Below are 17,723 nucleotides of genomic sequence, written 5' to 3'. Positions count from 1 at the left end.
CACCCCACACCTATATCCAAGGAAGTAATACAGAAATACAGAACAGGGACCAAAAAAATCTCAACAGAATGTGAAGGAAGTGATCACAGCAAAAGAGCAGTGCGTGGAAGGGCAGATGGTGTGCTAGACTAGAAAGAATTGGATCTAGAACAAACATGTTTGAAATGCACAATGGGTTTCAGTGCCAGCCAGAAACACAGAGTACAAAGGCACAAAAGAATTATTCCTGTTTTAAATGGTGATAATGCACGCAACGTTAGGCTGAACAAGCTCCTATCCTATGATGAATTCTGTCTCTTTAATTAAAATAAATCCAAACAGAAGAAAAAGAATTTAGTCAGAAAACTGAGATGAGGAAGGGAAAAAACTCCAAATACTGTAAACAGCTTTATCACTTAACAACATCTTAAAACTTTTGCCATAAAAAATGAATAATATACTGAATCATATGTGCAGAAAATAGCATTTAAAATAGAAATGACTTTATTGAATGTGTCATTTGCTGATGAGTGGAATAATGAAAATGCTAATGTTCTTCTTGAACAGGAGAGGTGCTCAATCTCTTCAGACACAGCAGAGTTTTAACCACATTTCAGTTAGACCTAGCAAGCAAATTTTTTCTCTTAGACAGCCTTAGCTGTTTGTCAAAAGTTATTAGTCAAACATTGATTATTGATGTTCCAAACTACTGCTTGTCAACAGCCGTGCAAAATCCGTTCTATCCACTGAACTGTCAGTAAAGGAGGAGAAAAAATTGTACAGATGGATGTTTGTTTGCTTTCCCAACTACTTCTGGCTAATGAGATAGTTCTGTTTAGAGGGCATGATGTGCTGATACTTGAGTTTAATTATACCTTGTTCAGTCTGGAGGCAGTGGCACCATAAAAGATGCTAGCAGAAAGAGAATTTGGTCCCTGTTGTGGAATTGTTACTTTTCAAACATGGGTTTTCCCTTGTAATCAGTGAGTGATGCTGAGGAGTCTTGAAAGAAGAGACTGCCTTGCATGTTGTTGGCATCCCTTCCCCTTTCTGTGGGAGCATCTGAGTACAGAGAGCAAGTTGTTCTCAATATACATATCAACTATGTCTGGATAGTGCCAGAAGCACCTAGGTGAAGAAGCTCTGCCCAGCCTTGGTGGGTGCAGGCTGGCCTCTACAGGGTGCTGGCAGGGTGCTGTGGCCCAAGGGCTGTCAATAGGTGGCCCATGCTCAGGCTGCTGAGGAGTTTGTGGGGTGATTCCCAGGGGGCCACAACTCCCTTTGGGCAGCCTCTCTGTGAGACAGAGGCTGTACGACAGTGCTGGGGGTAGAGGGAATGCTGGCAAACCAAGGAAGGCAAAAATCATTGACATACAATACAGATATGGCCTAAACTTTGTCACTGATTTCTATGCCAGACATATGGTGTTGCCTGATGGAGCACAGAGCAGGCTGCAGCTTTAAAAGAAGCAGTGATACAGAGTTTGGGAAAATGAATCACAAGAGTGATTTCCCCCAGGGCTGTAGATGGTAAAATGAATCACAACTCATGTAATTCAGAAGGCAAAATTCCTATTTCTCAATCTCAGGCTACAACACAGTTGTTCCAGGTCTTGTTCCTTATTGGTACTATTGCATGTTGATCATGGCTTGTGTGGCTTCTAAACAGCAAGACCTGCATAATCTTGTATTTTCTTGCATTGTCATTTTAAATGAGCTCACAGAATCAGGATTATAAGCAGTTCTGTTGTCTATGACTGGTTGTTACTTACTTGCTGCCTGTACAATAGAAACGGGAAAGCATTTCTGTGTCGAGGGTTATGAGGGAGAGGGAGACTGAGTTGCCTGTGGTTTTAGTTGAGGGGAAAGGAAGATTTTGAGTTGTTTGAGGAATACAGACATTTAAGATTTCTGCAGAAAAAGATGTAATGTGTTCTCCTTCACTCACTGTCCTGTGTTCAAGCAAGTCATCTGTGCAGCCTCAAGGAGATGTCCACTGTGGGTAGTTGCTGGTTACAACAGCTCATCACTGAAACACTTGAAGGGTCATGCTGTCCACCTGGCTGATCTTTCACGGCAGGAAGGAGGGGGCAGATGAGGGTAATTTTTAAAAGCTTTGATGCAACTATGGCATGACTAATTCCTGTTATGTGATTCACCTCCCTGATACCACTTGGACTACTTGCCTGAAATTACACATTGTATGAACTTCTTATTACCATAAATAGGGATTTTCCAAAGCGTATTTTCTTTTCAGGACTTCCTTGTGCTCAGCCAGTTTTTCAGACTTTGCATTTGGTAAAATGACCCTAATCCTAGATAAAGAATAAGTAATATTCTGAGATATTTGGGTAACTGTGCTTATTAACCTATCTGCCTTCCTTACCCTTTATGTCAAGTTGTCCTTCATATGTGCAGGCCTCATCTGAGGTAAAAAAACCCTGAAATTAAATGGTACAGCAGCAGAACATGGATTTTTTGCATGAGATACTTTGCATATGTAGTCATAGAGATTTCACTTCAATATAGTTTTAATTTCTAGGAAAAACTGTCAACAATAAAAATATTCATAAAAATCCTTGGAAAATGGTTATTTGCTTAAAAACAAAATTCCTTTGTGGAAATTATTTTACTTCTTTTCAGATTTATACAATTTGTTTCAATGCTGTTTGTATGTTGCTAAGAAGGATGAGTTGTGTCACATCACCTGGCAAACAATAGTGGAAAACAGGGTTTTGGCTTCAGTATGTGACCCATGGAACCCTCACATCCTTCCCGGTGTTCTACTGTAAAGGGGCATATGCTTTATTACTGACTTCTTGTATCATATGGAATACGTAGTATGTCATATAAGAGCAGTTTGCACATCAGGTAAGAAAGAAGCTGGGTACTCAGTACTCTAATTAAAATGACAAATGTGAGCCTAGGGTGGTAATCTGGATTATTCAGGGCACTTTTTTTATGAAATATTGACATTTTCCAGGGATGTTAATTTTCAGTCTCAACAAGTCTTCCCTGGGCCTCTCCCAGTGTAGCCTACAGGGTGCTCTGTTATTACAAGTTACTAGTGTGTGGTACCTTAGTTCTCTTATGGCCATTTAGAAGTGCTCAGTGTTCCTGCTTAATTGAGAGTCCACTTGACCTACAAAGTGGGTTGAATATAGAACATTTAAGTTTGTGATTCAGCTGTTCCTTATGGAGCTTCATGTTTTATGGGCCAGGGCACTTGTGAGATTAAACTACAGTACCATGTAATTGCTAATAGGGAAATGAGCATTGGAGCTACATTTAGAGGTCATGAAATAATTTGAATTAATTTAGAGGCTAATATATGTGCACTATCTACACTGTATTAATCAGCCCACACTGCTTACATTAGGCTGCACATATCAAATTCCTCAGTTTACAGTGATGTCCAAACTAGTGCTTTGAATAAACATCAAATTCGCTATGAGAAAAAAAAATATATATTTTTAAAATATTTTAACATGAACATGCTACTTATTTGATCACATGGTCAATTTCTAATGACAGATTCACAAGTTGAGGGCATGAAAACCTCAACTACTCCACCACTGTGGGCCAGATGGCATCTGAAGTTATAGAGGTGAAACATTTAATATTAAATTAAAATAAAAAGTCGGAACCTTACTTCAGACTTCAGAGAAATTTGGTAAGCAGAAATTAAGAAGTTGGGACAAATTCCCAAGATATCAAATTCAAGCAAGTGGAGTTATTTACCCAATGCTGTGAATAATTGCATGACTGTGTTAGGGAAAATTGGACATCGGTGACTAATTAGTCTTTTGTTTATGTGGGTTCAGAAAAAATGTTGCTGGCTTCCTTCTTTGACAATAGGTTTATAAATGGAGTCATACAATAATGACAAAGTAAAGTGATTTGTAATTTACAGAATACTTTTATGGTTTTCTCCCACTGAAACAGATACACAAACAAGTAATTATTGTACACAGAGGTTTGTGTTAGAAAGGTTCACTCACAAGTTAATAGAACACTGAAGAATACTTATTTCTACTGGGTATTTGCCTCAGTACGAACCACGTCAGCTCTGCATGAGCTCAACAAAACCAGTACTCTGCTGAGATCTTTGATCGTAGAAACATAATGCAGTAGACAGGAATTACTCTCTCTTTTTTTTTAATTTATTTTAATTTTTTTCCCCTGCACCCTCTCTTTGCTCTCAAAGGCCAAGTATCACACCCCTGCAGCTTCACTGCTCCTGGTTCCTGAAATAACAGCTTGAGTATATCTCCATGCCTTTGCCTTGCACCCCTAAGAGTAGCTGACTAATGTGTTGCTTTATCCCAAGGGATGGACAAGGATAAAATCTTGTCCGTTTCAATTGTTTCCACCTCAATACACATGCTAATAGTCCATTTGTTTGTTTTATCTACAACAGTCACTGGTAGGACACTTGAGTGCTTCACAAGCACTAGTAATTTACCTGCAGGAAACTCCTGTCTGTACGGGACCATAATTTTGAATTTGAAAAATTTGAATTCGAATTTTGGTTGCCCAGAATCTTTGGACTTTTTCTAATTTCCCTGTGTGTATCTTAGAGTGCAAATTGTTCAGAGACTTCACCATTGGTGAGTAGAGAGGACACGTGTTCTCAGCAGTAACAGTGAACCTGAGTGCATTGTTACACATCCTGCTGCATAGCCAGATACTCCCCATTGCATACTGAAAATCTGATATTTTTTTTTCTTTCCAAGCATAGTAACTTTGCATTTGCCCTCAATGGTTTTTGCTTTTGTTTTAGACTAAGATCATCTTAAATTCTGTTTGTATTATGTACTCCTTCCCAAGTCAGTATTTGCTGATTTAGGGGGCACATGTTCTATCCCATTCTGGGTGGGATATAAATGATGAAATTATGAATAAACAAAAATACTGATTGGCATCCTTAAACATTGCACACTCAACTTAGTCCATCATTCCAAATCAATAGTGAACTACAACTGTCTGCTTTTTGAGTGCGGTCATGAAACACATCGGGCAGTACATAATAACTTTACAATTTCCCAGGTGTTAATGCAAATGTAATTTGGGATGTGTCAGAAGTCTTAATAAAATCAATACGTATCTCCTTGTTGCTATGTGTCTAGCTGCTCAGCCACATACCTCATCAAAGAAGGAAATGAGATCAGTCTGACACCACTGTTTCTTGTTGAATTGTGTCTCTTATTGCAGCAGCATCTCTAAAGCAGGCTTCCAAGCTGTTTGGCTGCAGCACTATTGCCATTGCTGGCTCTTTCTACTTGTGACTCTTTTAGAATCATAGAATGGTTTGGGTTGGATGGGACCTTTAAAAGTCACCTAGTCCAACCTCACTGCCATAAGCAGCACATCTTCAACTAGATCAGGTTACTCAGAGCTCTGTCCAGCCTGATCCTGAATGTTTCCAGGCTTAAGGCATCCACCACCTCCCTGGGCAACCCATGCCAGTGTCTCACCACCCTCATTGTAAAAAAATTCTTCCTAATATCTAGTCTTAATTTATACTCTTTCTTTTTAAAACCATTATTGTCCTATTGCAACAGGTCCTGCTAAAAACACTGTCCCCATCTTTCTTACAAGCCCCTTTTAAGAACTGAAAGGCTGCAATAAGGTGTCTCTGGAGTCTTCCCTTCTCCAGGCTGAACAACTCCAACTTTCTCAGCCTGTCTTCCTAGGAGAGGTGCTCCAGCTCTCTGTTCATATCTGTGGCCCTCCTCTCAACCTATTCTAGCAGAGTCATCTTTTACATCATAAGTCTTCTCAGTGAATCCAAACATCACTGTGCCATTTCCTCATACTCAGTCATGAACCCCGATTTCCACTTCTATTTTTATTTTTTTCCCCCAAACTTACTCTAAGAATATTAGCCAGTTTCTGGTCATTTTAAATCATTTGACTGGTCCCTGGTCTCTTCTACTGGTAATTGCTTCACAGCCTCTTTACTTAACCTTATTCTTCCCAGCTTTAGGAACAAGGATCAAACCAAGCTGACAAATTCTCAAGTGCTGAGGGAAGCTGAGGGTGTGAGCTTAAGGGCTGGTGTTTGTGTAGGTCATGATCTGAACCAACCTAAACTGAAACAAGCTCGGGTTTCTGGTTCCAAGATATGTAGCACAGTCCAACTCCTACTATGAAAGCCAAGTTACTCAGGCCTGTCTGCAGTGTGTGACAGGTGCAGGGACAGATTAAACAGCAAGAGAGCTGCTGTCACATAAAGGCACAATACCACCTTAACACTCCCTCTGCATAGAAATAAGTACTTTGTGGATGAGACAAGCTGGGTGCATAACTTTTGCAAATTGCTACAAAGTAGTGCCATTTGTCTCTGCTAAAAATACATAGATCTACTTGCAGACAGATTTCCTATGAGGAACATTGTGGCAATGTTCACTGAAACTGAAAAATCCCATCCAGGCTTCCATGGTAGTGTTCTGTCCAAGCCGAAGAGCTCTAAGTGGCTCTGAGCTATTTCCTGTGCCATCATTGCCAGCAGACAGAGCTTAACATGTGAGTGGCTCCATGGTTCTCTATGCAGGGGGGCTGGATTGTGTTTTTGTCAACAATTAAGGCACAAAGGAGTTGGGAAGGAAAAGAACCTGTTGTTGAACTGTCCAGTAAGTAATGTAAATTGGCTCATTTAAACCAAGAAAAAGTGAGGCTCTCTGAAGCCCAGGGATCCTTGGCTTTATTTTTAATCCAGGAACAAGGGAATTGTTTGGAGCTCATACAGATGGTGAGAGTCTTCAGATTTATTTTCAAGACTTGGGCTTAGATGGGTATCACCTAAAAGATGTAGGCATATATGAGAGAGCAGTATTGCCTGGAAGTGCCTGCAGGCTCATGATACTGAAGGTGTTACATAAACTGCTCCAAAAACTCACACAGCTGCACTATTTCCATATTAAAGCTGTCTAAAAGGAATGCCTGTGTGTTCCTGTTTGTTAATGCTTGCAGCTTTATGATTATCTGCACCCCAGATGTTTTTTATACAGCAACTTTTAAAATTTTCCTCCTATTCAGACGAGGTCAGTGAATAACAGGGAAGTTATTTGTCTTTTCTCTCCCATACCCTTGTTCATTTTCTTCAGACAGCTTGTAAGGCATCATGTATTATATTCTAAATATATGGGTGGGCTCTTCCCCATCCCTTTTTTTTCCCACAGCCATTGCAGCACTTTGATACCAGGTTTGTTGAAAAATGCAGTTTAGCTTTCTGGCTGGTGCAGAGCTGTGTTTAGAGTAGTTGGTGCTGGGGAAAGGTGAACTACCTTTAGATTTCCTGTTTGGCTGCTGAGCCTGTCACTAGCCAGGCACAAGGTCAGAGGGCACAAAGTTGTCCCAGAGAGGAGGCTGCAACGAGGGAAGGATTTCCTGGCTCACTGAGTGGCTGCTGAGTGGAAGAGGAATATAAGACAGCTTGCACAGGCAGGAGTCTGGACTTCTGTTCTTCATCCTGTCTCTGAAATTGGGGAGGGTTTGTTGGCACAAGGAAAGAGATTTGTAACAGCCAGCCTTCTCTTCCTGCTCTCTGAAACGGCCCTCTTCAACACTTCCTCCAGGAGCAGGAAATGTTGCTTTAATTAGAAGTGTATATTATATTAGCATAATATCATAAGACTTTTGCTGTCTTCTTCATGTTCTGCATTCAGGCAAGACCTTTAAGCTAAACCATATTGTCCATAATATAAAGTTAATTTAATAAAAACATTTTGAGTTCTTAGAGGAAAAGAAACATTTTCAAAAACAGTGCAACTGTAGAGTACATCTGCTTTTTCTCATGGTGTGATCCATATTGACTCACGGGGCAACAATTAACAAAACTCAGCTCTGTTGAACTATGCCAAACATAAAGACAGTCGGACTTTTCAAAATTGTCAGCAGCTTTTGAATTGCTACCTGCCCTCATCAACAGGAGCTGGACACTTATTGGCCACTGCTAGTTGGTAGATTAGATAGTGCAAACTTGAAGCAAACTGCAAACTGAACCATAGGTCTCTGTGACTAGATCCCCATAGCAGCATTTCTTCATTTGTACTTGATTTATCCATAATAACTACTGTGCCACGCAGAGCGGAGGAGGTGAGTCTCTTAACCCAAAAAGGAGTTATGTGAGAGCAAGAGGAGAGCAGAACTTGTGCTGTGCTAGGCTTGGCCACTCTTTCACACAAGTTGCACTGGACAACGAAGTTAGAAGTTTTATGAGAGAGACAAGCTTATGTTGGCTGTTGGTTCATGATTGAAGGTATCTGAGATCCCCAAGAATACTTCCACCAAGCCTGACAGTCTCCCTGTAGGTAAGAAAAAGAGGAAAAGTGAAGGAATGAAAAATATGTTCCAATTCTGAAATATTCACGTGTTCTTAACTTTGCTGTGATTTCTGTGGGATTGTGCCACACTGGTGTTATGGTTTTGGAGACCCTGGCATGGTGTTGGACACCTACAGAGAGGGTCCTCGGGTCCCTGAAAGCCTGGAAGGGTCAGTGTTCCCACCCACTTCCTGTCACAGTCTATACAAACCAGGAGAGCCAGAAGCCGCGCCCTTCTCCCTTCCTGCTCCTTTCTCCCAGCCGGTGCTGCTGCTGGTTCCTTTGGCTTCACACGTGCTCGTCCAGAATCCAACTGCATCGGGTGCTGTGAGGAGCTGTGGACCTCTCCCCTGGAGCAGCCCTGCCTTTCCCATATCCCTGCCATCCTCGAGATTGATTTTGTATATAGATACTTACCTGTTCTTCCACTACATTTTATCCTTTTCCCTTGTGTTATAGTAAATTCGTTTCTAGTTTCAATTTCAAAAGTTTAAGTCTTCCTTATTCCCCTTCTATCTTACCTTGGAAGAGGGGGGGGGGAGAGGGCAATTCTGTCCTCTGTTTTTTTTGGGATTCACCTTTAATGTTTAAATCAGAACAACTGGTTGAAGATAAACACTGAAAGTCTTTGCAGGTTTGGTCACTTATTTCAGCTGGACAATTCTTTTCTGGACAAAGGAAGTGATTTTCTTTTCAATTTCTATAGGAGCATAGCCCACCACTATTAAAAATAAAACCACACTTTAATAAAAGATTTTGACAGTAATACCCTCAACTGCTGCAGCTGACAGTAATTTTCCTGTAGTGTGGTCATGTTTTCATAAGGGTTACTTGACAAAAAATTTTATGTTCCTATACAGGACAGAAGATGATGACAAAAATACAAAATAGGGTAGTAAACAGGAAAAAGCAATAAGGCCTTATCTTTGACCTTGAATAGCACTTTCTCCTTTTGTATCATATTAACTAAGGTTGTAGGAAGAGTACACAAAAGCACTTCTTTGGTACGTGCTAGGACTTCTCATATGAATTGTGATTTCCCAGACAGGCTTTATCTTCTATCAAAGACTATAAGAAAAGGTAGGGCTAGGAAAGGGCAGCTTAACGAAAACCGTACTGTGTATTTGACAAACATATCCCGTCTGAAGATTTTCATGTGTTTTACCTTCAGGTTATTGACATCCTGCAGCAAGTCATCACTTCAGCCTGAAGGTTTGTGGAAGAAATAAGCCATACAGTAAAGTGGATGAAATTAAATTTTATATCTGTTCATTTGGGACTCTGATGAGCAATACCCAGGGAGAGACAGAAGATGGTGAACTTCACAGGGAATGCAACTGAGAAGTGCACTATTAATCATGATATCCACCAGACATTATCCCCTGTGGTATACATCTTTGTGTTTATATTAGGCTTGCCAGCTAACTGTCTGGCCCTGTACTATGGGTATTTGCAGATCAAGGCTAAAAATGAACTGGGCATCTACCTTTGCAATTTGACTGTTGCAGACCTGCTCTACATATTTTCTTTGCCTTTTTGGCTTCAGTATGTTTTACAGCATGACAATTGGACCTATGACGAGCTGCTGTGCAAGATTTGTGGCATCCTCTTGTACGAGAACATATATATCAGCGTGGGCTTCCTCTGCTGCATCTCCATCGACCGCTACCTGGCAGTGGTGCACCCCTTCCGGTTCCAGGGCTTCCGGACCATGAAGGCGGCTGCAATTGTGAGCATAGTTGTCTGGGCCAAAGAAATCATGACTTGCTGCTTTGTCTTTACACACGGTGAGATCAGTATGGACGCCGAGAGCCACGTGGTGTGCTTTGAGCATTATCCCATCAAAGAATGGGAGCACAATGTCAACTATTACCGCTTCTCTGCTGGCTTCCTTTTCCCCTTCTTTCTGCTGGCCTTCTCTTACTGTGGGATTTTACGAGTTGTCCACAAGAGTCACGGCACTCAAAACAAGAAGAAAATCCAAATTAAACGACTGGTTTCAAGCACTGTTTTCATTTTTGTAGTTTGCTTTGGACCATATCACATCCTACTCGTGGTTCGCAGCTTGTTGGAGGACAACTGCTCATTTGCTGAGAAAATATTTAATATTTACCATTTTTCTCTCCTGTTGACCACTTTTAACTGTATTGCTGATCCAGTATTGTACTGTTTTTCCAGTGAAAGCACTTACCAGAACTTTGCCAAGATGCGAGACTCTTGTTTAACATGTTTAGGGTGTCTGAAGACCAAGTCGAAGGAATCCTATCCGCTGAACGCTCCAGAAACTCCCAAAGGGCCACAGCAGGAGTATCAACCAGGAGTATGACAAATATCACATGAGAGCACTGAAAGGAAGAACTCCTCCACACCCAACATGGGCAGCCTATAGCATTCATCGAGAAAGGACATGAATCTAAAATCTGCAGCTATACACTTGTGTATCCGTTGGATTTATCTGCCTATAACAACAGTGTTACCTCCCAAAGGCTTATTAGCAATGCACTACAGTGAGGTCATTTCTGGAGGTGCTTGGACCTTGCCAATACTGAGTAGAGCACATGCTTAAATCAGTTCAGTTCCAACCATGCGTCTGTTATTGTAGTACCGCTCAAAACCTCATCTTAATGACTGCACTGAATGGAATAAGCTAGGACTCATGCTGTCTGGTTCTGTTGAATTTGTCTTTAACTGCATCTAGAGAAAGCACTTTTCTACAAGCTGTCATCATCTGTCGAAAAAGCTGGAGACAGAACAAATCAAATCAAATGTCCCCGTATGTACTTTTAAATAGGAAAAAAAGATAAAAAATCAATTTCTGTAACATGCCTGTAACTCTCTGAAATAACTTCTCCTTCAGCCAGTTATGAGGCCCGCAGAGACTGTGCCAGAACCGGCCTCCTAAAACAACCCATCCAATAACATAAGATGTTCCAGATGAATATGTGCATGGAACTCAGCATCTGCTGAGACCTTCAGTCTGTTGATTGACTGTACATCTCAGACTGTTCAACCTCATCATAAGGCTCCTGTTAACTTCCAGAGGATGAGTTTTCTTGGAGATAAATTGGTCTGTTGACATGGTAAAGAGCAGAAGGTTGGGAGTACGTGAGGTGCTTTGAATCCATGTGCTTCTGAGTCATTCTGTTCAAAGAATAATTATGTTACATCTAAATTCTACTAAAACTTGCTAAGATTTTTATTGTGTCCTTTGCAATTTATGTCTCTTGTGCAATACAGACCATGTAGGCAATTAAATAACAATGTATTTGTGAGGGAAACTGTTACATGGATTCTATTAAAACTCCCTTTTCTCCCACAGAGAGCTTAGCATCTGGTTAGAAATATGATGTATGAATTATCTGTTTCCTGGAGTAGACAAAAACCAAAATACAGGAATAAGTGGAGATAATGGCAGTTAAAGACGTGGGAGTTGTGCTCTACAGTATTGTTTCCACCACTATCTCTTTTCTTGCTGTTGTGTCTGTATTTGTTACACCTTTAATATTGTCTTGTCCTTTCACCTCTCTGGTTTCAAACCTTTCTTGGAACACCTCTCTGCAACTTGGAGCTGATAACTTCCATTAGCTTTGGTTCTGGTTTTGGTTGTGTTTTTTTTAAATGTCAGGAGATACTCTAGACAGTTCTCTAGTAGTTGGCCTACTACTACCTGAAGCATGTGATTGTAACACAGCCTTGCCTGACATCAGTTTCTAACAGGAAACACATTCTAACAGTTTTCTGGAAACCACCTTGAGAGTGCAATATTAGAAATAATTAGGGAATGTGTTTAATAAATAATGTTTTTATTATTTTCTTCCTATATTTGTTGGTTCTGTGTTTAAAATAACTAACTTATGGCTTGGGCTCTCAGTTTCTGCTAGTGAGACTACAGATCCTCTTGCAGAAAGGACTCATGTCCCCACTCCCAGGAGGGGATTAGGTTTGCTTACATTAACATTTGGTTTGTTTAATTAATTTACATTTCTTTATACTTGGACCACTTAGCAAGCTGGAGTAATTCCATTAAACATGGATTTTTCCTTCTGGCTGTTTGTGCTGCTTAGCTTTACTTTCTCCTCATCTTTCCCCTCATCTCCTGTCTGTATCCTATGGCAGGGATCAGCCATCATGCCGTGCTTGTACGTTGTTAAGCACCAAGCCAGCTCCTTGCACTCCCGTGACCTGGCAGGCTGTGAGACACACACATGGTTTGTTCTAGGATAATGTTGTCCTGTTTATGCTTTACTTCTTTACAGTTACCCATGTTGTTTAAATTAGACAGCTGGAAGGCCAAGCATGCCATATTACATCGAATTGTCAGCTGAGGGATTAAGGTTTATTTGAGTTGGTACTTTGATGTGGTCAGCTCTTGGTCAGTTGCTGCAGTTTAAAATCAGATGGAAACTTTTGTAACAGTCCAGCATTCTACAGTTCTCAACATTTAACCTGCTAACCCATGAGAGAAGGAGGAGGGTTTTTTTGGTGGTTTTGTTGTTGTTGTTTGCTTTTGTTTGTTTGTTTTGTGTTTTGGTTTGGTTTGGTTTTTTTTCCCTGTGGTCAATATTTTAACAATTCTTTCTATATTGTAACTATTAGGCTTAGGCTGCAGAACTGTAAGCAGTATGGCAGGAAAGTAACTCTCACTCAGCTTTTCTTTCCATCTCAGCCAGAGCACAGTCAATCAAGGGTCCTATGGCTGGTAAAGATGTGCTACCTGTTGCAATCAGATTAAATACAATGCTTGGGACTGCACAGAAGGGATTTTAAAAAACATGAATTAGAGAAAAAGTAAATTATTACATTTTTTATTTCTCACTTAAATGTGATGGTTAAAACTTGTATTTCAGGGGGTAAAAAGCTTACTAAATGATTTTATTTTTTTTTTACAAAAGTTATTGTTTGTAAAGAATAATATACACTGCACCTCTTAGTGTAATATGTCATCAACCTACTGAGCACATACACTGAGAAGGAAATCAGCTGTCTCTTTTCCCAGACAGACATTTTAAAATTATGCCAATTTCATTTAGTGGGTTCTGTGCAGCAGTGAACATATGGGGTTACTGGCTTTGGCAAAAAGCTCATGCATTCATATGAAATATTTTACTTAATAGTTATAGTTTGGAGGCTTCCAAAGGAGATATTTTCTAATTGTGAAACTTCAAAGATGGTTTTAGTGCAACTTACTTTCAGAAGGCTTTAAATAAAGTGAATCTAAAAAAGTGACTGATCCCTAAAATAAATACTGAGAGCTTTGGTGAGTCTGAATGTCTAGCAGCAAGTCTGGCTTGAAATAAATTACAATTTCTTTCCCTCATATTTGTTCAACTGTTTTAAGTCTTTAAAGGCCATGTACCCTCAAGGAATCCAGATTATTGTTCAAAGTGGTAAGAAATTATTTTTCTCATTCTCAAAAAGTTACGTGTTTATCTCACATAAAAGAAGGAAAATAAAACTCACCTGCCAGAAAGAAAAGTAGATACAAAATGTTGCTGGCTGCTGGAAGTCCACTGTCCTCTAGTAAAAGCAGCGGCTGAACAGAACTGCCATTCTCATCGTATTAAAGTACAATGGTTTGATGCTTGCTTTTTGTACCATGACCATTATAACCACTTAATGACAGCTAAAGCATCAGTGCCTGAGAAGTGCGTGTCAAACATACCCTGTCCTCCCTGCTGCAAGGACTGACAGCTGGCAGAATGCCCTGACACTCAGGGAAAATTACAACCTTAAATGACAGAACTCAGGGACAATTCACAGACTTGTTATGTCCTGGTTTGGTGTTAGTCGTCTTTTGAGGTGTCATTTAAGTTTGCTTCACTCAGTCCCATCTGGAGCTGAATTTCCATAACTGGAATTCATCTAAATGTTCACTTACATAATTTTCTTTCATACTAAATGCAAATGTTTTAAAATTCATAATCAAGCTTGAATTTCTAAGCGTTAATTTTTAATAACTGTTTATTTATTTATTTTTGAAAACAGGATACCCTGAAATGTTTACAAACTTTTTGTATTATTCAGCATGGGACAAAATACATAAATGGTAAACTACTAAGACAGAGATGGCAAAAACAGTGTAGCCTGCCCTTTACGCAGAAGGTCTGCGATGCTGCCCTTGCTTCCCTTAGCTCAGTTAAACCTCTCCCCTTATCTCTTCCCTCTTCCATAAACTATCCGCCACCATAAGACAATGTTAGAAGGGTTACAGGAAGCATAAAAGGGAGCTGCATTTAACAAATTTAACTACTGTAACACTTACTGGTTAGTTGTTTTTTTTCTTTGTCTTGACCCTCCCCTCTCCAGTGCAGTGGTTTTCCACACCACAAGGTATTTTTAAACCCAAGTTGCTACTAGTTACTTCCTGTTGCAGTTACGAGATTAGCAAAACAGGAACAGCAATGCAACACTATTTTAATGACAAGCTTTCTTTGTAAAAACCAGATCACATCTTAGTATATAGTGTAATTTAATATCAGTTATAAAATGACAGAAGAGAAAGGCAAAACAAATAATCATGGTGGTATTTATCTCCTCACTTCACAGAGATGTTATAAGGGTAGAAATGAAAAGTTGTGTGTGGCCAAAATGCCACAGATTAAAAGTAATCTGCTGCCGATCTTTTATACTTTGTTAGAGCCCAGGGAATAGGACTTAACATGGGAGCAACTCCTGGTGCAGAAAGCCCTGGGGCCAGTCACTGCTGCACTTCTCGCAGCAGCTCTTCAATCATATGTGAGTGGGTGTTGTAGAAGGGCAGTCCATCCACTTCCATTTCTAGGCTGGCAGTTTTTCCACTGCGGACCTCGTGCTGCACAAGTGTCTTCAGAAGCTTTTCTTCCTTAAAAAACAAATAAGTAGAATACAATTAAAATCCAAAATCAGACAAGAGCATTTATCAAGATGTTTATTTTAAACCTAGAGGAAGCTCAGACCACATCTTCCATATCAATTGTGGATAGCATTTTGCTAACACCATTTAAAAATTGTCCCAAAAATATATTAAGCAACTGGAACTTACTGACTGACAGAAGTCCTCTATTCATGACTATTTAACTACTGAATGATATTATTATTCTCCATGCTCTCTCAAACAAGACATTGGTGACAACTCAGAAGCGTGAATCCTTTCTGCCTGGTTTCAAGTTCCATACTGCACAAAACAGAATTAGAGGAACCTCCACCCAAAGTGTCTCAAAGAACTACCTGTTGTCTCCCCAGCATAGCAGCTGGCTGCAGATACAATTTTAAAGAAAAAGAACAGAAGGGAAAGGGAATACATCAGGAAAAAAAGGTTACACAGAGAACCTGAACAGGCTGCATAATCAGATTCCTGCATCTTCTGTAATCTTTGTGTGCCTTTTGATCTCTACCCTATTTGTTATTGGTTTATGAGAATTCTGGTTGCTTAGAAAAGGGATGGGAAAAAAAGAAGAACCTGAAGTTGTGTTTCCTTGGGATTCAAATACTACTTTCCTTGGTTTAGAACTGCAACTCAATTTCATGTTTATAACTGTTATTTTCTTGCTTAACAGTAACATAAGCAGATAACAAAGCCTGTTTGAAGTTGAGCTGATAAAGTACAGAAAGGAACAACAGGAGCTTGGTTGTGAGCTGGGGGCCAGTACGATGAAAAGATGGGATAAAAATCAACTCTGAAAAAACCCACAGTTCTGTGAATGGTGACATTAGAAGACGTTTCAGATGGATGTAGGTATAGCATAAACTGCTTTTCATTTGACAGGAACTGTACACAGTAAAACTCTTTTTACTGTCTTAGTATTTACTATGAAAATTTCTTTTTCTCTAATTCTCCAAATAAAAAAAATAAGAAAAATAAAAAGCCTAGTCACATCTCATCTCCCCTCCCCAGCCCCATGGTAATTTACATTAGATCTTGAAATAGTTGTCCACTTATGTTTTTTCCCCTTTCTTTGCTAGGAGTGGCTTTTCTGGTCTTTGGTCTGCTGTTCTCTTTCCATTTGTGTGAGCCCTTGCATTGATGGAAATTGCTGTGGAAAGAGCCCCACCAGTGTCCTTGACAAACTGTTTTATAAGCTGAAATACTTCTTGTTTGATATTCCTACACAACAACCTCTAGCAATGTCCTTTATCTCCTGGACACAAATGATGAAAAAAGTATAAAGTTAAAATGTCTAATATCAAGTATTCAATGCTAGGTCTTTTTTTAAATTATTATTATTTTTCCTAGGAAGACTTCTAAGCCATAAAGAACATAATGGCTTTAGATCTGAATTTAGACACAATATGGTTATTTTACATGATATTGTATATGTTTAAAAGATAAAACACTTCTGAAAGAATTAAAGTGTAACTTGTACGGTTAATTAGCAGAGATAAATTCTCTGCTATAATATTTAGTAATTTGCTTTCTGAATGTACTTTTAGAAGATTTGTCTTATATTTCCTGATAATGCATCCTAGTTCTTAACTGCAGCAAAGTTAAATGAGGCACTAGTTTCTATTAAAGAAAAAAATGTGCATAGTTACACAGTGTCAGTCTTGACATCATGTAACAATATAGCAGTGATACAGCTATTTAAGGAACTATCTGGATACACTGGTGCATAAAATGTGCTATTTTGTAATTTATAAAATTAGACATACACATCAGCTTATGTTATAGAAATTATCATATATATTAATATATGAGTGCAAAGTTAAGCATCTGATCTTTCTGCATGAGAGAGGTTTTTTTTAGCACCAAGTATCTCTGTGTGAAGTGACAAATTAGATCTCTCATGTCACAGAAGAGACATTTGAATTGTTTCTCTGTTAGTGCTCTGCTCTGCTTAAGTGGGGAAAAAGGTTTGATTGCTTAATACTATGTAACTAGGCCTGATAACTGGAATGCTATTGTTCCCATTTGTAAGGAACATACACAATGTACAGCACCCTTCCGTAGGTGAGGAGGGCTGCAATTTGCTCACATTTCTCTGTTTAGTAAATAATTATTTGGGGACTGAGTGGTGTAACAATAAACTAAACTAAACTAAACTAAAAAAAACCCAACAAGCCAACCAACCAAAAACCAAACCGCAACCAAACAGAAAAAAACCTAACAAAGAAAAATTCACATTAATAGAAAGCTAACTTGTGAATTTGCACTTTATTCAAGGAAAAAACTACCTTATTAATGACAGCTAATCAAGAATACTAAAACAAATATCACATATTTACATATTGCTCATTTTTAAAGTAACTCATATTATTATGAGTCATTATTTCAAAATCAACACTATAAAGTTAGTTTCTTACTATTAATAAAGAGTTCAGTAAAAGAGCAACTGCCTGACATATTAACCTGGTTGTTAGAGGCAAGAAAATGCAGAGTTGACTGTAGGATGCTCAGCATTAGCTATGTTTGGATCTGTATGAATTAAATATTTTTCCCTA

General features: G+C 39.2%; 2 protein-coding genes across 2 annotated transcripts in view; one reads left to right on the top strand and one right to left on the bottom strand.

Moving 5' to 3' along the window:
* Positions 1 to 9,618: 9,618 nt before the first annotated feature.
* GPR68 (G protein-coupled receptor 68) lies at positions 9,619 to 10,632 on the top strand. Its single transcript, XM_010003751.1, has one exon. The coding sequence runs from the start codon at positions 9,619 to 9,621 to the stop codon at positions 10,630 to 10,632; it is 1,014 nt and encodes a 337-aa protein (XP_010002053.1).
* Positions 10,633 to 14,926: 4,294 nt separating this feature from the next.
* LOC104394155 (chromosome unknown open reading frame, human C14orf159) overlaps positions 14,927 to 17,723 on the bottom strand; it is a 25,159-nt gene continuing 22,362 nt past the window's right edge. Inside the window, exon 12 of the mRNA XM_010003711.1 lies at positions 14,927 to 15,147. Coding sequence (XP_010002013.1) covers positions 15,004 to 15,147 — 144 coding nt within the window. The 3' untranslated portion in view covers positions 14,927 to 15,003. The remainder of the gene's footprint in view (positions 15,148 to 17,723) is intronic.

Source organism: Chaetura pelagica, unplaced genomic scaffold (genome assembly GCF_000747805.2).
Source record: "Chaetura pelagica isolate M959 unplaced genomic scaffold, ChaPel_1.0 scaffold48, whole genome shotgun sequence".
Classification (NCBI taxonomy): Eukaryota; Metazoa; Chordata; class Aves; order Apodiformes; family Apodidae; genus Chaetura; species Chaetura pelagica.
The sequence above is the reverse complement of the archived record's forward strand: the minus strand, read 5'-3'. Positions and strand labels throughout refer to the sequence as shown.

Excerpts from the sequence above, each read along its gene's own strand:
- GPR68 (XM_010003751.1), top strand. The coding sequence starts at position 9,619 with ATGGTGAACTTCACAGGGAATGCAACTGAGAAGTGCACTATTAATCAT.